This window comes from Helianthus annuus, chromosome 14 (assembly GCF_002127325.2).
Source record: "Helianthus annuus cultivar XRQ/B chromosome 14, HanXRQr2.0-SUNRISE, whole genome shotgun sequence".
Taxonomy (NCBI): Eukaryota; Viridiplantae; Streptophyta; class Magnoliopsida; order Asterales; family Asteraceae; genus Helianthus; species Helianthus annuus.
The window spans coordinates 148,779,992-148,804,631 of NC_035446.2; the positions used below are offsets into that span (position 1 = coordinate 148,779,992).

The window sequence follows — 24,640 nt, forward strand, 5'->3', positions numbered from 1 at the left end:
CTTTTTATTATAGATTTTACTAAGGGATCGAATATGACCAAGTTCTATTTATTTGTTCGATATAAAATTAGATATTAAACACTATCTATTTATTAAGTATATAAATCCCTGGTCTTTTAGCAATGAATATTTAAAAGTGATTGATTTTTACAAATAACTCGTTGAGTGCTTTGTTAATGGAACCGCGGCATAATGTTAAAAATACACTTCTAGCAAGACGCTAGGACAATAAAAAGATTACAAATACAATAAAGGGTTTAAAAAACCACACAATCTAAGAAACGTTGCTTGGTCTTACCAGTATACCATATGAAGGAAAAATTTATGATATTGTCCAAATTGTTTGTTTGTTGTGACGGTTTTTCTTGAATACCAAGTCGTTTCTGAATCTCCATAAAGCCCATCAAGTCAATCAATCAATCAATCATACCCAGTAAATCCCACAAATAGCAAAGCTACTTATAGGGTCTGGGGAGGGTGGATGTAGACAGACCTTTCCTCTATCCCTAGGGATAAAGAGGCTGCTTCCAGCGAGACCCCCGGCTCCAAAACGAACAACATACCAAAACATCAAGTCAAAGAATATAGAAAAAGAAGTCACCTATAACAAAAAAGTGATTAGAGTGGCACAGTATAATGTAAATCATGTATAATGGCATACAACAACATTTGGGCATAAACACAAGAGGTCAATCACCGTTAAAGTCCCTTAAAGAATAAGAAAAACCTACGTCCCTAAAATACACCTAAGACCTTACTGCAATATCCTCTAGAATTCCTTAACCCTAATCCTACGCCTCCACGAAGTCCTATCTTGGACCATGTCCTCAGACAGATGCAACTCTAGTAAATCATGCCTAATCTGCTCATCACATGTCAGCTTGGGTCTGCCTCTTCCTCTCCTCCCCTCCACAGTAAGAGTTTCCACTACTCTAACTAGTGTCGTCGTTTGCCTCCGCTTTACGTGCCCAAACCATCTCAATCTCCCCTCCCTAATCTTATCCGATATACTAGCCACTCCTAATCTTTCCCTAAAAACCTCATTTCTTATCCGATCTAACCTCGTGTGTCCACACATCCACCTCAACATCCTCATCTCTGCTACCTCCATCTTGCGCGCTTATGTCTTCTTGATAGCCCAACAGTCTGTTCCATATAGCATAGCGGGCCTGACTGCTACCCTGTAAAATTTCCCTTTTAGTTTAGTTGGGAACCTCCTATCGCACAATACCCCACTGGCTGCCTTCCATCTACACCAGCCAGCCTGTATGCGATGGGTTACATCACTATCTATGTCACCATCCCTTTGTACAAATGACCCCAAATACTTAAATTTAGTTGCCTGCGGGACCAATTGATCCTCAATGGTAATTTGGGTGTCATCATCATCTGCTACACCACTGAAATCACAGTGTAGATACTCAGTCTTAGTTCGACTAATCATTAGGCCCTTGCTCTCTAGAGCTACTCGCCACTCCTCTACCCTCGCGTTCAGGCACTGTTTAGTCTCTGCAATCAACACAATATCGTCTGCAAAAAGCATGCACCACGGAACTGTCTCCTGAATCATTTTGGACAACTCATCCAAGACAACCGCAAAAAGAAAAGGGCTCAACGCAGACCCTTGGTGGAGTCCTACCTCCACAGGAAAGAAGTTTGTATCCCCTACAGGCGTGCGGACACTAGTTTCCGTTCTATCGTAGGTATCCTTAATTATGTCTATATACTTCCTAGGTAGTCCTCGACCCTCCAAACTATCCCAAATCAATTGCCGTGGGACAGTGTCATATGCCTTTTCAAGGTCGATGAACACCATATGTAAATCTTGCTTCTCGCTCTATATTTTTCCATCACTCTCCTTAGAATATGTATCGCTTCTGTAGTTGACCTCCCTTTCATGAATCCAAATTGGTTTACTGAAACCTGAGTTTCTCTTCTAATTCTAGTTTCAATTACCCTTTCCCAGAGCTTCATAGTATGACTTAGCAGTTTGATTCCTCTGTAGTTCCCACAACATTGAGCGTCTCCTTTATTCTTGTATAAAGGCACCACAACACTACTCCTCCACTGATCTGGCATTTTTCCGGTCTTGAAAATACGATTGAACAAAAGTGTTAACCATCGGACTCCTTCTTCCCCCAAACACTTCCACACCTCAATCGGTATGTTGTCCAAACCCACTGCCTTGCCTCTTCCCATCTTCCTAAGTGCCATGCTCACTTCTTCATGTGTGATCCTCCTGCAGTAGCAATTATTCTGTTGTCGCCTTTCAGTCCTGGGATTGCTGCTATCCTGTTGGTATGCCCTACCGTCGTTGAAAAGACTATGGAAGTAAGTTTGTCATCTGGACTTAATGTCATGTGCCTTGACCAAAACACGTCCATCCTCTCCTTTAATAAACTTTACTACTCCTTTAATAAAGCCCATCAATTGACAACGATTATCGACCTGATTAACTCGTTCTTGCTTTTGAACTTTCGATACTTTCAACCACATCATCAACTTGGCTGGGCTTCTGGACATCAGCATAGGGAGGCCTAGCCATGACACAATAAGCCACCAAATATGGTAAGTAACCGAACAAGCACCAAAACATGGCCGTTATTCTTAAATCTTCATGAAGTCATTGCATACCGGACATAAATTATTGGACAATCGATATCTTTGCCATCCAAGTTTACTCTAGTTGGAAGTCTGTTAATCAACATCTACCAAGCAAGTAGTGTTAACTTTTCTAGGAAGAAATTTATACCAATTAGTCTTTTGAGACCCCGAAAAAAAACATAATCGCCAATAATCATCCTTATACCTTTGACCGAGAACTTCGTCATTTCCCCAAACTTCCAAACCCGCTTATCGGGAGCTCCATCTAACGAAATTTGTTCAATAACCCCTTCCAAGTTAGAGAGTTACCCTCGTTCTACACCACTCGAACTGGTTTTCGCCAATTCAATAACCATATATAATATGAAAACTTAACTATTATTTAATATATCATCATGCAAACTTGAATCATTAATATTAATTTTTGTTAATACTTTTCTATGTTAAATGGCTGAATAATCTATGTATGCAACAATCATCGAACAGCTAATTTTTAGTATATAAAGGTTTGAAACGATAAGCTTTGAAAATAATTATTGAAACCTAGCATGAATAGAGGGACATTGCTTTTAAATATGAGCTGCCATGCGTTGTTATAAATCTTTTTATCAGTATTTCTTTTAATCATTGAATTTCTGAATAAAAAAACATTAAAAATTCTAAACAAGTATTTGTTCTGATCAAGAACACAGGCTAGCTTGCAGATTAATTATATGTTTCCAAAAATTGCAAAATCGTCATCGATACACGGACTCAATTTTAAATAAAGAAGTAAAAGAAACGTAAAATATATTTCTACTTAATACTTTATAAATTTAGTGACACAAAAAAATAGAAAATGAGATAAAAAATTGTATAATCATAAATGAGATAAATATTATATAATCATTTATGTTAGCCTTTAATTGTCAACTAATTTTAAGTGAAAGTTATAGAAACCACAGGGATCATTCGGGCAATTAACCCAGTAAAAAATGTAGTACAAATTAATCTAGCCAACTTAGGCAAAATTAATTTTTTTTATTTACGGTGTAGTATAGTTTCTTTTAAGTTAGGTTAAATTTCTAACATGATCATCCATACATTACATGAATTAAACTAATAATTCATTAACTTGAAGATTCGAGAATTTCCAGCTTCTTCTAAACACAATTATTACAACCAGATTAAAAAACTCCACAATATTCTTCAAACAAAAATTAAAAAAAAAAAAACAAAAACCAAATCATTAAAAAAATAAATAGAACTCTTATCTCTCTCACTATCCCATTAAATAGCAAGCTTTCACCACCACACACTTCACACCAAAACACATCCATCTCTCCAAAGCATTTGATCATCAACAACAATCATGACCAAAGACGTTGAAGTGGCGGAGCACCACGGCGGCAAAGACTACCATGATCCACCTCCGGCACCGTTGATCGACGGCGAAGAGCTCACCAAATGGTCTTTCTACAGAGCTCTTATTGCTGAATTCATTGCCACACTACTCTTTCTTTATGTGACCGTTTTGACAGTTATTGGCTACAAGGTCCAGACTGACCCGAAGTTGGACACTGATCAGTGTGGTGGTGTTGGTATCCTTGGTATCGCATGGGCTTTCGGTGGCATGATCTTTGTTCTTGTTTACTGCACCGCCGGTATCTCTGGTTAGTATACATACATATACACATATATTTTTAGATATACCATTTGATAATAGAGTTTAATATGTCTAAACTAATGTCAACACACACAAAAAAAAAATTAGAGTAGATTACATGGGTGTGTGAGTTGCTTAAACTACTGTCAAGGGTTAACGGTATCTTAGTGTATTAAATGGTTAAAAGATCAAGGGTTAATTTTGACAATGGGTAGAATTTCAAGGGTAAGTGGGTGGTTTTCTAATAAAAATGGAAAATATGGACAAAAGATAAAAGCAAAAAATTCCAAACATTAATTATTAATGGCAAGATTGTAATTATCTAAAACAAGTTCACGTTTTATATTAGGTTGATTCTAAACACACCCCCCTCCCTTCTGATTATACCCTCCCTTGTGAGAGGAAAACTGTCGGTCCCACGCGGGCCCCACATGTAAGTATGTGAGAGGAGGGGGGTGAAAAAAGTAATTAGGGGGTGTAGAAAGTAGCACCCTTTATATCCCGGTCTAGCTGTTATTGGATAAACTCACACCTAACCTGACCCGATTTATATCCCGGTCTAGCTTTTATTGGAAAAACCCACACCCTGACCTGCCTGGAAAACTTGAATATCTGAAATATTTAGGACGGGTATTCATATTAATATAAAAAGTTCTTGAGGGTATGTGTGCAATATTAAGTGATAAAAAATATATTTAGAAGGTTTATAACTTTTGTTTTGACCTTTGAAAATCAAACAAGTATAGGCAAAATGCATTAGAAGATAATAAATCATACAAAAACTGATATTTTTTAGTTATTTTTTAAAAGGTGTTTATAATCATTACTCTAAATCAGAGTTAATGGGGTTGTGGCTAATGTGCACTTGCAGGAGGACACATTAACCCGGCTGTGACATTCGGGCTATTCTTGGCAAGAAAGGTGTCATTGATCAGGGCATTAGGGTACATGGTAGCACAATGTTTGGGTGCCATTTGTGGTGTGGGTTTGGTCAAAGCTTTCCAAAGCTCATACTACAATAGGTATGGCGGTGGGGCCAATGAGTTAGCTGATGGCTACAACAAAGGCACTGGACTAGGTGCCGAAATCATCGGCACCTTTGTTCTTGTGTACACTGTTTTTTCGGCTACTGATCCTAAGAGAAGCGCTCGCGACTCTCACGTCCCGGTAAGTACTCACACATCATATATTCATATTTGTTATATACAAAACTATAATGCTAGATTTTAATCATTATTTTATCTATATCATTACATGTAATTATATCATATTTTGTTGTATACAAATGTTTATGTGGTTTTTAGGGTTATCTGGTTAAACTTCTTTCAAGATAAATCCTGTTACATTTAATTTGATAAAAAATAAAAAAAAGTAAACTGAATTATTGAAGTTTTTTATAGAAAGAATAAAGTAGGTTTATTGTTAAAGAGGGGGACAAAGGAATCACTTTGATTAGAAAATGACAAAAATCTTTTTCACCCACTATTCTTTTTCCATTTTAATATGTAGTGAAGTGAATATTTATTGTTATCTTTAAATCAATTTATATTATTTTTTTTTCTCAACACTTTTTAATTTCTAAATTTTATGAAGGTGTTGGCACCATTGCCCATAGGGTTTGCAGTCTTCATGGTACATTTGGCAACTATTCCAATCACTGGTACCGGAATCAACCCCGCCAGAAGCTTTGGCGCCGCGGTGATTTACAACAACGAAAAGGCCTGGGATGATCAAGTACGCGCTTTTTTATATTAGCATTGTCACAAAAAAAAAATCATTTCATTTTTTTTATATTGATTCATATGAATGTCAAATATTTTGCAGTGGATTTTCTGGGTTGGACCCTTCATTGGCGCAGCCGCGGCAGCGTTCTACCACCAGTTTGTACTAAGAGCAGGGGCCATTAAAGCACTTGGTTCATTCAGAAGCAATGCATGATCGAGAGATGAAAAATTTATCCAATAAAATTTGATCAGTCGTTAAAATGGATGGATATATGAGGGTCGATGATCAAGTGTTAAATTGTAGATACATGTTTTTATTTCCCGTTGGGATGTGTAATTTTTTTTTCTATTTATTTTTCATTTTCATTGTGAATCTTGAGTGTTTAATGTAAGTGGTCTTTTTTCTTTCTTCTGTTATGTTTTTCTCCAAAAAAATATTATGGGTTTCTTATTTTTTTTTTTCAAAGGTGTCGTTTTAATTAACCTTAGTTTTGTAATACTGTGGTTGTTTTTAGCATTATAATTATAAGCTACTGAATCATCTGGACATCTAGTTTATATTATAGCAGAAAAAATGGTTTTTTTTTTTTTTTTTTTAATTGTGAACGAATTAACTTCATTATCCATTGATTGAGAATCTATTCTCGAGTTATTAATTAGGTAGAACCTTCCTTCCTTGTGTTATTAGGTGGAACCTTTCTTATTTAAATATAAAGTAAAAAATAAATATTAAAATTAGTTGAAGTATGTTTTTTTTTTTAATCATTTTCTAGAGTTGTATTGGTAATATTATTCATTAGAGGCTTGGTATTATTATAAATATTATTTTATGTGTCTTATCACTTGCATTTGTGTTATATACTTCTGTATGTTTATTCGACTCTTACATTTGGATACGGTTTAAAGGTTGAGGGTCTCACTGAAAGCAGTCTTTTTATCCCTGAGATAGAGGTAAGGCTTGTCTACATCTCACCATTCTCAGACTCTATCAATAGTTTGGCTATAAGTGAGATTATACTAGGTATAGTAATCTTTCATATAAAATACAAATACGACGACTAATTCAAAAATTAAAAAAAAAAACATTATAAGTTCAAATAATAAACACCCCACCCCGTTTCCATCTTTAGAAATTTGAGACATGACCAAATTCCAAAGTTAAGGCTAAAAACAATGAAAGAAAGGATGGTGATTGATTCCTCACCTCACATGCAGTTGTCTTGGTACTCAATTCATCCCTAAATTATCATGTGACCAACACTAATAAAGAAAGAAATTGCTTAGAGATGATGGGGTGGGTTGGCTTAAATACAACATAACAAGCGATTCTGTTGTTATATATATGATAGTGTTGTAAATGATAATCAGAGACAAAGATAATCAAATGGAACTGATTTTATTGATTTGATTCTTGCATACAAAACAGGGAAAAACGAGCCTTTATTTATAGGCTTTACAAGAACAAATAAAAGGAAATACTTAAATATGGAGATGATGTTAGGGATCTTTTATTTTTCTAAATTATTTTTTTTCTATTTCTAACACTCCCCCTCAAGTTGAATTGTGGGATATCCATGATTCAACTTGGATTGGTTTTGATTTTGGGTTTTGATTGGTTTTTGGTTTGGCTACCGTCTCCTTGACATGGTAGTTTGATCTATTGAGTTACCGTCTTTCGACATGGCAACCGATTTTGGGTTTTGGTTTCCCCTCAAGTTGAAAAAATTCAACTTGGCCATTTAGGTCTTGGCATTAGTTTTGATTTGCGTTTTTGTTTTTTTGTTTTTTTTGTTTTGGTTTGGTTTTAGTTTTGGTTTTGATTTTTTTAGCTTTGAAGCTTTGATTTTTTTTGAGCGGAAATGTTGATACTTGTTTTTTTGTTTTTTTTTTAATATTTTTTTTTATTTAAAAAGAAAGGGAGCCCTTCCTGCAATTGATAATTGCTTGACAGGAAACAAAAAAAGTAAACCCTAGCTCCCGTTGTGTGCCAGCTGGAATTTGCATATCTTCACCTTCTGTAGCCACAAATTTTGCAAGTTCTCTAGCAATAAAATCAAATAAATCTTCACATATCCCGATCATGAGATTTGGTGGAATTGAAACCTCTTGAAATTCTTTTTTCACATTATCAACATCACCCAATTTCACACGAAGAACACGGAAATTTGTACCACCAAGATCAAGAGCGTAAAAAATTCCAGTTTCATCCCCAGTGGGAAGATTGTCAACATAGTTGATTAACATCTTGAGTTTGCTACCGCCATCAAAAGCAAGTCCGGCGTGCATCTCCACCGTCATGGCGTCAGCAACCTGCCGGAGTTTTGAAACCGGAGTTGCACACTTCTCTTCAAACTCTTTAACAATATCCATTGCTTTAGCCCACTTGCAGGAGTCGTGCATCCGGTAACGCACCACCAGAACCACCGCCGCAGTCACCGCGGCGGCACCCACCACCGCCGCCGCTACCGCTACCTTACCCATGATCTCAAATTAAAGAAAGGTGATTTTTTTTGAAAAAAAGATTGAATTTTTTTGGGTTTAATTGGGGATTTGATGGTAAAGATTTGAACTTTGTTGAGTTTGGTTTGTGGGTTATGAAAGCGGGATTGATCCTGATGATCTGAATAGATTTAGGAACAAGAACGAGTGTTCGTGAGGATGGTTCGTTGGGGGCAACCAAGACTGTGAGGACGAAGACTGTTATTATGGAACGGATCTCTGACCTTTTTTTCGAAACTTGATTTTGATTTTGGATCTGGACGATCTGGGCCGATGTGAACCTATGAAGAAGGAGCAACGAAGAAACAGAGAAATCACAGATTTGAAAGGTTTGGTCGAACGGTTTGTTGAACGATTGATTTGATCGAACGTTTTTGGGGTTTTGGTTTTTTTTTTTTGGTTGGAGATTTGATATTCCAAAGTTTGTTTTTGATCTTACTGATTTGAGATTGAAGAACAAAGCATCCACGGATCAGAAGAAACCTGCTCTGATACCATGTTGTAAATGATAATCAGAGACAAAGATAATCAAATGGAACTGATTTTATTGATTTGATTCTTGCATACAAAACAGGGAAAAACGAGCCTTTATTTATAGGCTTTACAAGAACAAATAAAAGGAAATACTTAAATATGGAGATGATGTTAGGGATCTTTTATTTTTCTAAATTATTTTTTTCTATTTCTAACAGATAGGAATATTTTTGAGTTTATTTTTGGACTTTGAAAAATAAGAATCACTTTCTAGTTGTCGGATTTATGAATTAGAAAGAAAATATACGATATTAAATATAACACTACATTAGTTTTTTTTTTAACGACAAATGTTAGTACTATTCGATTACGCCAATTATTCTTGACTACCTCTCTTGCCCATGTTTGAACTATTAATCCATAAACATGTATAGAACATAGAGAATCAAAAGTGGCTAGGGTTTATTCAATAGAAAGCATTATGTACAAATGAAAAGAAAATAAACATTATATAGCCGGGCTACGGGCTTACTAGCTAACGGGCCAAAGCCCAAAATAAACTAATAAACTAAACTTTCTTTTTTACGCTAACATCCCCACTCAAACTCACAATGCAATAGTAATGAGCATTGAGAGTTTGTCACATAAGAATCGGAACCGAGATGTCGACCGAGCCATGGTAAAAATATCCGCAATCTGCAAGGATGATGGAACAAAAGGAAGCAGAATTGTCCCACGCTGAAGATATTGACGAGTAAAATGACAATCATTCTCAATATGTTTTGTCCGCTCATTAAAACAGGATTCTTTGCAATCTGCTTAGCACTTTTGTTATCACAATGTAGAGGAGTAGGCTGAAAAATGTTAATTCCCATATCTGCAAGAAGCCAACGTAACCAAACAATCTCACATGTAGGCACAACCATAGCACGATACTCAGCCTCAGTAGAAGATCTAGAAACAACATCTTGTTTCTTACTTTTCCATGAGATTAGCGAATCTCCAAGGAAAACACAGAAACCAGTGGTGGATTTACGATCATTAGGATCACTATCCCAATCAGCGTCACTATAGGCATGCAACTCAAGCGAAGATGTCTAAGGAAACATGAGACTCTGAAACTGAGTCCCACAGAGATATCTCAGAATACGAAGAACAGCTCCCTAGTGAACAAAAGTAGGAGCAGTAACAAATTGACTAACCACATGAACGACATGAGCTATATCAGGGCGAGTAACTGTAAGACAAACCAAACTGCCTACAATAGTACAATATAGGCTCGGATCAGATAAAGGAACACCATCAATAAGAGAATACTGTGCATTGGTTTCAAGATGAGTGTCTACATTTTTGTTATCAGTAAGCCTTGCCCGCTGAAACAAATCAGAAATATACTTTGTCTGAGAAATGAGGTATCCTTTCTGAGACTGTGCCACCTCAATACCCAAAAAATAGCGTAACATGCCCAAATCCTTCATAGCAAAACAGTGAGCTAAATCACGCTTCAGGGACTCAATACCTTCATAATCATCTCTTGTAATAATCATATCATCCACATATAGAGACAGAAGAATGCGTCCTGTACTCGTACATCGAGTAAATAATGTTGAATCGTGATTACTAGGAACAAAACCAAGGGAAGTAATGACTGTAGAGAATTTCTCAAACCAGGCACGAGGGGTCTGTTTGAGGCCATATAGAGCTTTCCGAAGCCGACAAACTTCACCGGGCTGATGAGAAGTTCCCGGGGGAGGAGTCATGTAGACCTCCTCATGGAGATCACCATTCAGAAAGGCATTCTTGACATCTATTTGACAAATCTTCCACTGACGAACATATGCAACAGCTATGAGAGTACGAACTGTAGTCATTTTTGTCACTGGGGTAAAGGTCTCCTCATAATCCATACCATACTTTTGAGAGTATCCTTTTGCTACAAGTCTGGCCTTATATCGCTCAACAGACCCATCAGACTTCGTTTTAATCTTATATACCCAATGACAACCAATTGTATGTTTACCAGGTGGTAGCGGAACCAAATCCAACGTTTGTGTCTGATGAAGAGCACTGACCTCTTCAACCATAGCATCCCGCCAAAGAGGATTAGAGACAGCCTCTTTATATGATGCATGTTCAGATAGATGATGTATATTTGCGATAAAGGAAGCAAACGAAGCCGAGTAAGTAGAGTAGGCAAAATCTGGTAGCTTGGTGGACTTACATTCACGAGTGGACCTCCTTAGAGGTGGAGCTGTCTCAACAGATGAAGGAGTTGTCTCAGGTATAGTTGGACCTAAAGTTGTGTCTGACGAAGTGTGGGTGTCTTGAACTGACCGATCAGGTTCTACTAGCCCATCAGGTTCAGTAGATATAGCTAGAACATCAGACGATGTTGATGCACCAGTGTCACAAACAAAAGGATCAATATTCAGAAGATCTGGCTTCGTTACATTGTGCGATGTGGATGGAATATAGTAGAATGGAATATGCTCGAGGAAGATAACATGCCTTGAAACATATACCTTCTTACTTACAGGATCAAAACAACGATACCCTTTCTGTCCGGTGCCATACCCTTTCGAACCACTGGCATAACCTAGGAATACACATAATGCTGCCTTATTTGACAATTTGTCTCGTTCAACATGAGGACGGAGAACAAAGCAAGTACATCCAAAAACCCTTAATTCACTGTAATCGGGGAGCTCGCCATATAGTTTCTCAAAAGGAGACATCCCAGAATTATGAGCAGTAGGGATCCAATTAATCACATGTTGGGCAGTTAGGAGTGCTTCTCCTTAAAAAACACTCGGAACATCAGCAGATAGAAGAAACGAGCAAGCAGTTTCCATAAGATGTCGGTGTTTCCTTTCAGCAACACCATTCTGCTGAGGGGTATCAGTACAAGATGACTGATGCATTGTACCATCTGACGCAAGTAACTGTCTAAAAGCATTGGAGGTATATTCACCCCCTTGGTCACACCAGAAGCACTTTATCACAGTCGAATGTTGTGTCTTAATATAGGCTTTAAAGTCTTTGTAAATGTCAAAGAAATCAGATTTACGCTTCATAAGATACACCCAAGTATAACGAGTATAATCATATATGAAAGAAACATAATAAATCGACCCACCCTTAGTGGAGACTGGTGATGGACCCCACACATCAGAATGCACAATATCAAAAGGAGCAGCAGAACAAGATATACTTTTTTTAAAAGGCAAATAAGATACACCCAAGTATAACGAGTATAATCATCTATGAAAGAAACATAATAAATCGACCCACCCTTAGTAGAGACTGGTGACGGACCCCACACATCAGAATGCACAGTATCAAAAGGAGCAGCAAAACAAGATATACCTTTTTTTAAAAGGCAAAGCAACAAACTTAGCAAGTTTGCAACCACTGCAATCGGAAAGATCGCAAGTGCTCAATTGACCCAAAGCACCTGTAGAAACCAAAAACTTTAAAGCGATGCTGACACATGTCCCAAACGAGAATGCCACCGATAAAAATCTGGAGATGAATGACTCAAGCGAAAAGAAGACAAGTCAACACTAGATGCAGCTACATCAATTTCTTTGAGACCATCCAAGACATAAAGTTTACCCACCCTACGACTGGTCCTAATCACCCTCATAGAACATGAATCTAATACACAGCAAACAGAATCCGAAAAGAACACCCAATAACCAGATTTGCACAACTGACTAACCGATACAAGATTTAAAGCAAGATTTGGAATATAATAGACATTAGTGAGAGATATATGTGGAGTAACAATTGATCCAACGCCTTCTATTGGCATCGATGTAGCACTCGCAGACATAACAGACGCACATGAACTAGATGTCAAAGATACAAAAGATGACAAGTAGGGTGACATATGATGAGATGCACCAGAATCCAAAATCCAAAATCCAAAAGGATAAAGGAATACCTGAGTTACTAGACGAAGACATGCATGAATTTAGAAACAGTCTGAATTGCTCAGAAACCTGTGGATCTGAAAGAGAACTATCCATGATGAAAAATAATTGAAACCTAATCAGAACAACAAGACAAATGCGAGCAACCAAATACAAAATTCAAATCCAGCCAATCAAGTCGAATGAAGATAACCATTTCGTCCAAACTAACTTTTCTTCCAAAGAAACTTTTCTCCAAAAGCAAACTTTTCTTAAGACCAACTTTTCACCAATATCAAAAATTTTCTCTAAAGTAAATTTTTTTTTGCTAGAATCCAACAAACATACGAACCGCCAACACACGAAGACTAATGCAAGCCAGCAGCAAAATCACATACCAATGAACCCAAAAGATAAATACCCAAAATTATTTTATAATACACCTTCTGTTGTCGAATTCATAAATCATAAAACCACCATGAGTGGAATCATGCTGTCAGCCGATCATAAAACTCATCAACCAATAAAAAAGGGCTTTGTTGCAATAAAATCACAAACCAACTATTACTTCACGGTAATAACAGATTATCGAAAAGGTTTAACACCTTGTGGCGGCAAGAGATGTAATATCACTCGGACACTTCCAATGATATGAAAACTTGGTGTTTGCAACAACTTCTCCTGTCAATAATCATGGATCAATTTGGCTCAGATACCATGTTAATCGATAAACATGTATAGAACATAGAGGATCAAAAGTGGCTAGGATTTATTCAATAGAAAGCATTGTGTACAAATGAAAAGAAAATAAACATTAGAGTAAACTGTCATTTTGGTCCCTGAGGTTTGGTCACTTTTGCCATTTTAGTCCAAAACTCAAACCTTTTGCATCTGGGTCCCTGTGGTTTCAGTTTTATTGCCATTTTGGTCCAAAAATGAAATCAGGTCATATTTGTCTTATAAAATCCTGCAATTTTGTCCTTTTCCTCATGGGCAAATCAGGTCATATTTGTCTTATAAAATATGGTATTTATTTATAAAAAATAAATGATCATTTTGCCCCTGCGGAAAAGGACAAAATAGCAGGATTTTATAAGATAAATATAACCTGATTTCATTTTTGGACGAAAATAGCAATAAAACTGAAACCACAGGGACCCAGATGCAAAAAGTTTGAGTTTTGGACTAAAGTGGCAAAAGTGACCAAACCACAGGGACCAAAATGGCAGTTTACTCTAAACATTATATAGCCGGGCTATACGGGCTTACTAACGGGCCAAAGCCCAAAATAAACTAATAAACTAAAGTTTCTTTATTAACATGAACTTGAGAATATAGAGAGCATACTAGTTATTGTATAGATGAAATAAGCATTCCACAAAATATTCACTAGTAAACTAAATGCCTTAGTCTGGTAAAAAACTCCTAATATCCGTATATACTCACTAGTGAATACACCAAAGTTCGCATTACCTAAACAAGTCCGACTTGGGGCCATAAATATTAAAGACGGTCTTCCAAGCTCACGTCCGAAGATGCTCTTGACGAGGATAACTTTGTTTCTTTTGTAATAGTTTTGTACTTGAATATCTTTATGTTGGATAAACTGATGGGGATATCTAGTTCTTTTTATTGTATAGGACTACTTTGTGGATATTTCCTATTAAGATAGTCTCCATATCATCACTTCAATATTGCAGCCGTGGGTTAAGTAAAATCCAGTAGAGTTGTTGGCCTTGTGTTGTTGGAACGTTCTTCTGAATACTTTCATACTTATACTCGCAGAAGTTTTGACAAGAGTTATCGGGATCTACTACAACATCATTGATCATCCTGCCATAAAGGGGCGACCAACACCAACTTGAGCTACATTGTTTGATATGCATATCATTGAAGGTAAATCATCTGGTTCCTCTTCCACTACATCCAAGTATTTTAGTTAGTTACCACATCACATCAAATGTTCTAGTTTTAAATTATGGTTGTGCTTGGTTTCTTTTTTTTTTTTTTTTTTTTTTTTTTGTAATTGGATCCATGTTACAAATCACAACATTGCATGTTTTCGGTTGCTAAAAACGTAACTGCTACTTGAACTTTATGCCATTTAACATTGCTTAGTTGTACAAATCACCATGATTATCTGGTTTATTCATGAAAGAGGCACCATGAAGCGCAGTGCAATATCAACATGTCACATTATGATCATCGTCCACACCCACAATACTTGTAAAAGTGTGCAATAACGCTTTTGAGCCTCTGTCTCTTCCTTATTGCTAAGAAAATCATATACATTTCATCTGCCATTTTATAAACCATCTTGGAGTTTTAGAATCCAAAAATATGGAACAACAATACTTTGACAACTACTATTTTCTTTAGTTTGTTTTTGATAGATTAATTATATATGGACTCAAATAACATGTTATAATTTTTTTTTTTTTAAATCTGAATGCATAATGTTTTTGTGTTTTCATTAGAAGGTTAGAGCAAATTACAAATCATGGGTTGGTAGACGGGCAACAAGCTGCGCCGCCACCCCCTTTTGAATTGCAAATCCTACTCGGCTAAACACATAACTATGGCCTACAGACACTGTCGCATGTGCAAGTGCTGCCTTTTGAACCCGCTTCAAGAAACCGGACGCCACAGGGGCCAGACAACCAAAGGTATCGAACGCGAAAGGAAGGAAGGCATGTTATAATGTATATCAATATATGTTAAAACATCTCTGTTATGGGTTTGGGAGCTTACAAGATGACAAAAATTTGAGAATTGTGCTTCTTCAACAAATGGGTTATACCGCGCACTTTCACCTGATTCAAACGAATCAAACGCCGAATAGTCACCGTGACTATCCATACAAGAAGATGAAGGTAGTCGCTAGGATTTAAAGACTTTGTTTTTTTTTCTCGAATCGGTAACTGACGGGAACAAGTGAGAGAGGTTAGGTGTCCATTAGAGGCACAAATGATGTTTTCATGGGGCTAAAAGAAATAACCATTGATTTCAGCTCCCGCATGCGTTTCACTCTAATAACAAATATAATTACACACACTATCATGACTTCTTCTACATGCCATATGCTTATGACCATTCTGCCCCTTTCTCAAAAGCTAAACAGGAGTTAAAACTCCTAACAAACATCAAAAGTAAAAGGGAATGGAGGGTGTTAAGGTCATTTTGCCATCATGTGAAGCCCTACAACTTAAAACTCATCATTTTGTTCCCTCACACAACCTTCTAAATGTGCTGCATGTCACTAAAAATGAGGGATGTACAACTAAGCACCAAACCACTATATATAACACCTCAAATCCCCACATTACTTAAAGTCAACTCAAACACCAACACCAACATACTAACAATGACACAAAAAACTTCATTTCTTCTCATTCTAACCACCCTGCTCTTCTACACTACCTTAGGAGCTCAAGATCGAGCGCCTCACGGGCTAGATCACGAGAACTTAATAGCTTTATCACCATCCGCTTATAGTTTCTTTCATCCTAATGAACAGCTGGGACTTCAACTGCCATGTGAAGAGTCTAACTGCTCACCATTGCCTCTAGCTGCTACAGTTCAGTCAACTTTAGCACATGAAAGCAGAGCGGGCCAGGCCAAAGTCGGAGCCGGATGCATTGCAGCCATCATTTTTGGTTTTGTATTCCTAATTCTCCTAGCCATGGGTGCCTACTATGTGGTGACCACCCGCCGCAACAATTTGCGAAAAAACAATAGTACAGTTATACCATCAGCTTAACGACATGTAGTGTAGCTAAGCTTTTATCAATTCATTACATGTCTGCCACTCTTCATTTCTTAATCTAGAATATGAGATGTATCATGTATGCCATAAAATCATCACTGATTAATGTATGTATTATGTAATTACGGTTGAAGATTGATTTATAAACGTCTGATCTTGTAACGAGGAGGACGGTTAATAGGCGGATAAGTTACTCACATTGCAAGTACAAATCATAAAAAGACATACATTAGAATGTCAATGCAAGTACTTGATCGATCAATATGCAGTAAAACATCTCCATAAACCGGACTAGCGGGGGCGCGAACTAAGAGCCTGAATAGCAGGTCCAAACATCTGATCCACTGATTTGTTCCAATAGTGTGCAATATCAATTTTCTTACTGGAAACAGGCTCTTTCACCTGTATTCATCAATCATTATAATAATACTTTAAAACCAGTTATATCTAAAAATTAATAATACCTAAATTGCCGTACAATTAGATATATGGAATTAAAAATTACGAAACATAATTGATGTAATTACGTGAGATTTAGGGGGTTGAATGTGTGATATGGTTCTGTAGATGTCTCTCCGTTGCTCGAAAATAATAATGCCGGAGAATATGCTTCCTAGGGCAGCGCCAAGGAGACGCTCCTGCAATAATAAACCAGATTATTACTGCGTGTGCGTACGGAGATGGATGATTTGTATATATTTGAAGGTAACCTGACCTGAGCAAGGATGCTGATCATGGTTGATTTGTGATCGGAACCCTGATGAAAGCGGAAATGGGGAAATCGGTTCTGGTGTTTGATAAAGAAAGGGATGTTTCACTTAACTCCCTCGTACTTTCACTTGTAAAGCGGAAATGGGGAAATCGGTTCTGGTGTTTGATAAAGAAAGGGATGTTTCACTTAACTCCCTCGTACTTTCACTTGTAAAGCGGAAAGGGGTGGATAGTTTAAATAACAAGCAAGCAATCGGTGCTGGCCCGTTTACAATTGAGTTTTTTTCAAGTGAGCCCCTTGTTTTTTTGGATGACCCTAGGTAACGTTGGGCTTATATATTAAATTTTGGTTTTTTAAGTTATCTCAAATCCAGGAGCAAAGAGTGAACATCAAAAATGGTAATTCGTGAAAAGTAAAATCCAAAAGCATAATTTAAATCAATTTCACTAGAACGAATTTTAAGCTAAAAGAATTACCATATGGATGGATAGTTGTGATTGTGTGTTCATTTACAACAAGATGACAACAATCTCTCGTTTTCACATGTAGCGAAGCCATCTTACTCAATACTCATGTAGAATTGGGTGTAGAATTGACATAACAAGACATGATTGGACGGGGCTAGGGTGGTGTTTAACCCTCTGCAGACTAGGGGTGTTCAAAAGAATCCGAATCCGAATCCGAAACCGAATCCGAAATATCCGAAAACCAGTATCCGAAATATCCGAATTTTCGGATATCCGAAAATCGGATAATCCGAAAATTCGGATTCGGATTCGGATAGTGATTTTGAGAATTTTCGGATAATCGGATTATCCGAAAATATCCGAAAATTTAATTTTTAATTTTTTCGGATATCCGAATATCCGAAGTATCCGAAAAATATCCGAAGTATCCGAGAAATATCCGAAATATCCGAAAAAATATCCGAAATATCCGAAAAATATCCGAAGTATCCGAGAAATATCCGAAATATCCGAAAAAATATCCGAAATATCCGAAAAATACCCGAAGTATCCGAAAAATATCCGAAATATCCGTAAAAATATCCGAAATATCCGAAAAATATCCGAAATATTCCGAAAAATATCCGAAATTTATATTCGGATATCCGAAACTATCCGAAAAATCTGGTTCCAAATATTAAAAAAATAAAAAAATAAAAATTAAATAAAAAATTGGATATTCGGATATCCGATTAGATATCCGAACCTGAATCCGAAATTTCGGATATCCGGAAATTTCGGATTCGGGTTCGGATGTCAATATTTCACTATACGAAATTTCGGATATCCGATTTTCGGATATCCGAAAACCGGATTATCCGATCTTGAACACCCCTACTGCAGACCTTAGAAGATGATAAAAGTGGTTGGGCCAAGTCTACACTAAAAAAAGCTCGCACAGACTTTTCTAATGAAACGTCTTTAGAAAAACAGTCTTCAGATGCCAAAACACCACCTTAATGTAGTCAAGGTGCATGAAATCCGCAATGCTCGATTGTGGTTGACACAAACATCGTATCATGCTAGAGGATCAGGAAAAGACGGCTTTTAAGTTTTCAATAATAGATGTATAACTTTTTTATATATTTAGTTTCTATAAAATAAATCTATATAGAGCATAAATTATTTAATTTTATAATAATAAGAGTAAATTACAACCGGTGTCCTTTACGTTTGTATCAAATTACAACCGGTATCCTTTAACTAAAGAAATTACAGGCTTTGTCCTTTATGTTACCAGTTTTTAGCATGTTATGTCCATTAGCCCTAACCTAGTTAAGTTTTTTGGTTAAGTCTTACCATGTGCCTCTCACATGAGGGCAACATGGTCTTTTCATCTCAATTTAACATGAACTTCGATTTCCCCCTTGCATCTGATTGTTCATATTTATCTCAAAAACCATAGCTATTGTCTATGTCTCTCAAAACTTCGATAAAAAAAACCTACAGAAAAAAGGAACGTGAATCAAACCTTGCAATGGGTGCCTTCTACATATGACAAGCACTAGAACAAAACGACATCGATGAAATTTATAGTAAGCTTCCAACATCATCGTAGTCAATTCTTTTGATTGGTTTGATAAAAAAAACAAAGATTAATTCCAAAATATTGTTTATTTATTTTTTTATTGGGTTGAAAAAAAATGAAGGGGATAAAAGAGATTTATTTATTTCATTTTTTAATATAAAATTGGGATGAAACGACCATGTTGCCCTCATGCGAGACGCACATAGTAAGGCTTAACCAAAAAAAACTTAACTAAGTTAGGTCTAAAGGACATAACGTGTTAAAAACCGGTAACATAAAGGACAGAGCCTGTAATTTCTTTAGTTAAAGGACACCGGTTGTAATTTGATGCAAACGTAAAGGACACCGGTTGTAATTTACTCTAATAATAAACTTATTAAGTTATGAATTTTGGTAAACTGTACAAACTTATAAAATTTATATATTATTTACAATACACCTGTTAAATTTAGAATTCTAAGAAAACGAATGAAATAGTATGGTGGCTGTGTTAAAAAGGTTACCATGTGACACATTTTAACGTTTTAGATCCCATACACAATCTGTACATGATAAAACATTAATATACTTGACACCTACACTATGTTATCACAATATAACAACACTTTCCAGTATCATACTATCATCACCTTTTATTTAATACAATAACCTTAAATGTCCTTGAATCCACTCCACTCATCTTACTCTTCCACAGGAGGATCCACCCGTTATCCTTGATTAGTTGAATCAATGCATCCGTTGCATTCTCCATTGCAATTCCTCTTTGTACCACCGTCTGTAAGTTTTTTTTTTTTTTTTTTGAACGGCAGAAATTCTATGATTATAGAACACGGGCCATCAAGCTGTAAAACCCAAAGTACAATAAACAAAAACATATAAAAAGAAAAAACAAACAACTACAAGCCAGACTACAAACTCATTTTATGATGTCTCTAACATTGAACTCCTTCCACCTCTCCCATACTAAATTCTTCAACCTTGCTCTTTCTTTTATCCACAGGTACGACAATTCTTTTATGCCTTCAATCAGTTCTGATATCAAGCCTTCCTTTTTATTGAATTCCTTGTCATTTCTAAACTTCCAAATATGCCATAAGGTTATCATGAATATAGCTTTAATTAAGTTTTTCCATACCTTTGAGCCGTTGAGTTCTTCTATTTTATCAAATAGATCTTCGCACGAGTTAGTATTCAACTGAACCGGAAGTTTCAGCCAAATCTGAACGTTCCACCATACTGCCCTGGACTTTAAACAACTCAATAGTAAGTGATTCACCGACTCCTCTTCCTTATTGCATCTAGAACAAATCTGATTTTCCAGTTGAACTCCCCTTTTAGCTAGTTCCAGCTTAACTGCGATGCGTCCTTTTATTGCTCTCCAAATGAAAAGATTAACTTTAGGCGGTACCCATTTGTTCCAGTGTTTCCATGGTACGTCGTTGGGTTCCAAAGACCTTTTATTAATCTCATCTCTTAATAAAGCGACTGATATTATCTCATTATTTCTCGGACCCCATTTCCAGACGTCTTCCTTGTCTGAAGTCTTCTGATCCAAGAGAATTCGTTCCAATTCTTCAAGTTGCTGCAGCTCCTGTGTGTTCCTCAGTTTTCGCGTCCAATCCCAACCCCAATTGATTATACCCCCCTCCAACTTTACACATACTTCCTTTTCTTTTGCCAAGGCGAAAATCGCTGGGGAACGAAGTTTCAATGGCTGATCTCCTAACCAAGCATCTAACCAAAATCTCGTTTTCTTTCCATTACCTAGATCAACAACCAAGTTTTTGTTCAGTGATAAATTATTGGCCATGAATACCTTCTCGATGCTACATATGTCTTTCCAAGTGCTGCTGAGTTTATATTTGGTAGGAATAATGGAGACTGAATTCCGTTTCGAGTGTATGCTGTCTACAACACTAACCCACAAGGACTTCAGGTTCTCTTTGTATTTCCACCACCATTTTGCCAGAAGTGCTAAGTTAGCACTTCGTATGTCACCGATACCCAACCCCCCATACCGTTTCGCCTTTACTAGCTTTTCCCATGCAACCCATCTCATTTTGTTCTTCCCATTGTTGAATCCCCAAAGAAAATCTCTCCTTGTTGCTTCAAGATCATTGATTACTTTTTTTGGTGCTAGGAAAATTGAGAAAAAATAATTTGGTAATGCCCCTAAAACCGCTTTCGCTAGAACGATTCTCCCCGCCATAGATAGAGATCTAGCCTTCCAAGACGAGAGCTTTGAATTAAACTTATCAACAATTACCTTCCAGTTTTTAACTTTTTTCATATTGGCCCCAATTGGTATACCCAAAAAATTAAAAGGAGGCTTCCCGGCCTTACACTTAAGACATTTCGCCATAACTTCTATATACACTTTCCTAGGTTTACTCTTAAACCCGAACATAAATAGAAACATCTAAGTATTCTATTCAGATTCTTGATATTTTCTACCGACCATTCTCCTAAAAAGATGGCATCATCCGCATAACACAAGTGGGAAATCATCGGCCCATCCCTTGGTAAAGACACACCTTTAAACAATCCATTCTTTATTGCGCTCTTCATAATTACATCTAAGGCCTCTAAAGCAAGGATGAAGAGAAAAGGTGAAAGGGGATCACCCTGTCTCAACCCTCGAGATAATCCAAATTCCTTAGTTGGCGAACCGTTAACCAAAACCGAAGCCCTACCAGACTTTAAACCCGCCCCAATCCATTTTCTCCAAATCAACGGAAAGTTCATAGCTTTTAAATTTGATAAAATAAACTTCCAATTGATGGAGTCATAAGCCTTTTCAAAGTCAACTTTAAAGACAAAAATTTGTTTCTTATAACTCTTTGCCCATGCCAAAACTTCATTGACTATTAAGGGCCCTTCTAGGATGGATCTACCTTCTATAAACCCAGTCTGTATATTGCTCACCAATTCCGGAATGACCGGTTTAACCCTTCTAGCTAGTAACTTTGCAATGATTTTATACATCAATCCTATCAATGAAATAGGCCTAAAGTGTTTAACCAAAGAAGAATCACGTACCTTTGGAATCAAGGCGATGAAAGATGCGTTACATCCAATGGGAATACTCGGACGATCATGGAAGATGATAAAAGTGGTTGGGCCAAGTCTGCACTAAAAAAAGCTCGCACAGACTTTTCTAATGAAACGTCTTTAGAAAAACAGTCTTCAGATGCCAAAACACCACCTTAATGTAGTCAAGGTGCATGAAATCCGCAATGCTCGATTGTGATTGACACAAACATCGTATCATGCGACTATACACATGGGTTGATGGATTTTAGGTTATTTTCTGTCACGGCCCTCGGCCCCGGTTTGACCCGGTTCCAGAGCCGCGAGGCAGGAAACCTGCGGTATCTATTTTAAGCGACAGCGGAAGTCTTTTAATTTAGGATCTTTTCACCGAAAATGCTCGTTTAATATATTACACAAAGGTTTAGGGATAAAATCCCATAATTTACAATAAGTTGATTTCACAAAGAAATCTTTATTTTCCAAATCATGTTTATTTTATTTATTCACAATGAGCCACTTCTCTGAGCTTGTAGTGCTTTACTGCACTTTCCCTGGATCACACAGATCACCTGAAACATGTTTGAAAAAGGTTTTGTCAGCGGGGAAATACTGAGTGAATCATTCAGTTTTCTAAAACGACCCGTTAGTTATAAATTACAGTATTAAGAGCGATTATAATGTTTCTGATATCAAACCAACTACCCACAGTATTTGTCACTCGACCATCCATTGGCTAGCCCATTTGTCCAATGGTGTCTGTGACTGTGGTCAGATCACCCCTTGGCCACCCGTTTGTCCAAGTGTGACGGGAAATAAGTAATGTATACAAAACCCCACATACCGGCTGTAATATGGTGATTAAAAAGACTTAATCCCTGTAATTATAACTTTGAAAATAACTTGGAGTTTTGTAAAACAGTTGACTCACAAACTGTGAGAAAAGAGTTTATAAAAGAGGAATGACTCACATTGCAGATTTAACGAGCAAAATATAAGCCTACTGATTAGCCTCGATTAAACCTAATTTAACACAATGCACACACAAACGGGTTAGTAACTAATACAGCAGTTACGTCAATTCACGAGATTAAACCCTCACAAAGATTATCAAGTGCAATACTTAATAATTCAATCGGATTCACAACGAATAACAGAGCATAGTCCGAATTCGAACAGCACTCAAATATTCAAGTCGAAATCACGATGAATAATCAAAGTACAAGCTCAATTTGAGCAGCACTCGGACAATCGTTGGATAGTTATAATCGATCGGACGTTGAATCGTAATAGCGATCGAGTTATTACCCTGATTGCGGCAGCACTTCGAGTTTAGTGTGTGCTGTGTACTATTTCAGTGATAACTCAACGTAGAAATTGAGTTTGGACGTCGAATTAACAGCAAACTTCAAGTGCCACTGCCCCCTATTTATAGCTGAAAAATGCACTCCCTCGCGCCACGCGAGAGAGACAGGTGTGCCCGTCGCGTGGCGCGACAGGTCTATTTACTAGCCTAGGTTTGTTTCGTGTCCAGTAGCTTAGATGAGTTGACAAACAAACGAATTTTACTTCTCCAGCAAGAATTTTAAGATAATTACTAGCTAGGTTTTACCCCCCTCGAGTTTTAGGGGCCCTGATCCTGATTCCGATTGTTATGAAAATTTTAGGGTTTATGCGGAATCACTTGGGTGTTTCAATTAGGGTTTTCTTATTACCTAATTATCATTATAATTATTGATTTTTTCATGACAGTTGTTACATCCTCCCCACCTTAAGAAAAATCTCGTCCTCGAGATTCATTGGAATAAATGAGGATATTTGCGCTTCATTTCTGATTCTAGCTCCCAAGTGTATTCTGGTCCTCTCCTTGAATTCCATTTGACTTTGACTAACACCAGTCGTTTGTGTTTGAGAAACTTGACTTTTCTATCTTCGATCTGTAGTGGTTTCTCTATAAACTTCAACTTTTCGTTCACCTCTACATCTTGAAGAGGTACTACCAGGGACTCATCTGATAGACATTTCTTGAGATTAGATACATGAAATACATCATGTACTCCAGATAATTCTTCTGGTAGTTGTAAACGATAAGCAACTGGTCCTATTCGTTGGCTTATTGGAAATGGTCCTACGTATCTGGGACTCAGCTTTCCTTTCTTACCGAATCGTACTACTCCTTTCCAAGGAGAAACTTTTAAAAGTACTTTATCTCCGACTTGAAATTCTAATGGCTTACGA

At 36.9% G+C, this 24,640-nt stretch overlaps 4 protein-coding genes across 4 annotated transcripts; 2 read left to right on the forward strand and 2 right to left on the reverse strand.

The window, feature by feature from the left end:
* The first annotated feature begins 3,871 nt into the window (after nt 1-3,871).
* Nucleotides 3,872-6,439, forward strand: LOC110904303 (aquaporin PIP2-2). Its single transcript, XM_022150146.2, has 4 exons — nt 3,872-4,256; nt 5,121-5,416; nt 5,843-5,983; nt 6,074-6,439. The coding sequence occupies exons 1-4, from the start codon at nt 3,956-3,958 to the stop codon at nt 6,185-6,187; spliced, it is 852 nt and encodes a 283-aa protein (XP_022005838.1). The 5' UTR covers nt 3,872-3,955; the 3' UTR covers nt 6,188-6,439.
* A 1,439-nt stretch (nt 6,440-7,878) lies between these two features.
* LOC110904304 (hexokinase-1) lies at nt 7,879-8,454 on the reverse strand. Its single transcript, XM_022150147.2, has one exon. The coding sequence runs from the start codon at nt 8,452-8,454 to the stop codon at nt 7,879-7,881; it is 576 nt and encodes a 191-aa protein (XP_022005839.1).
* Nucleotides 8,455-16,224: 7,770 nt separating this feature from the next.
* On the forward strand, nt 16,225-16,620 carry LOC110907576. Its single transcript, XM_022152538.1, has one exon. It carries the CDS (start codon nt 16,225-16,227, stop codon nt 16,618-16,620), a length of 396 nt encoding a protein of 131 aa, XP_022008230.1.
* A 114-nt stretch (nt 16,621-16,734) lies between these two features.
* On the reverse strand, nt 16,735-17,502 carry LOC110904305. Its single transcript, XM_022150149.2, has 3 exons — nt 17,342-17,502; nt 17,154-17,264; nt 16,735-17,028 (listed from the first exon to the last, which is right to left on the reverse strand). Exons 1-3 carry the CDS (start codon nt 17,360-17,362, stop codon nt 16,918-16,920), a joined length of 243 nt encoding a protein of 80 aa, XP_022005841.1. The 5' UTR covers nt 17,363-17,502; the 3' UTR covers nt 16,735-16,917.
* Nucleotides 17,503-24,640: the final 7,138 nt, after the last annotated feature.

Coding starts and splice junctions, on each gene's coding strand:
- LOC110904303 (XM_022150146.2), top strand. CDS start 3,956: ATGACCAAAGACGTTGAAGTGGCGGAGCACCACGGCGGCAAAGACTAC. Junction 4,257..5,120: donor CTGCACCGCCGGTATCTCTG/GTTAGTATACAT, acceptor GTGCACTTGCAG/GAGGACACATTAACCCGGCT. Junction 5,984..6,073: donor AAAAGGCCTGGGATGATCAA/GTACGCGCTTTT, acceptor AATATTTTGCAG/TGGATTTTCTGGGTTGGACC.
- LOC110904304 (XM_022150147.2), bottom strand. CDS start 8,454: ATGGGTAAGGTAGCGGTAGCGGCGGCGGTGGTGGGTGCCGCCGCGGTG.
- LOC110907576 (XM_022152538.1), top strand. CDS start 16,225: ATGACACAAAAAACTTCATTTCTTCTCATTCTAACCACCCTGCTCTTC.
- LOC110904305 (XM_022150149.2), bottom strand. CDS start 17,362: ATGATCAGCATCCTTGCTCAG. Junction 17,265..17,341: donor TGATCAGCATCCTTGCTCAG/GTCAGGTTACCT, acceptor TTATTATTGCAG/GAGCGTCTCCTTGGCGCTGC. Junction 17,029..17,153: donor TTCAACCCCCTAAATCTCAC/GTAATTACATCA, acceptor TGATGAATACAG/GTGAAAGAGCCTGTTTCCAG.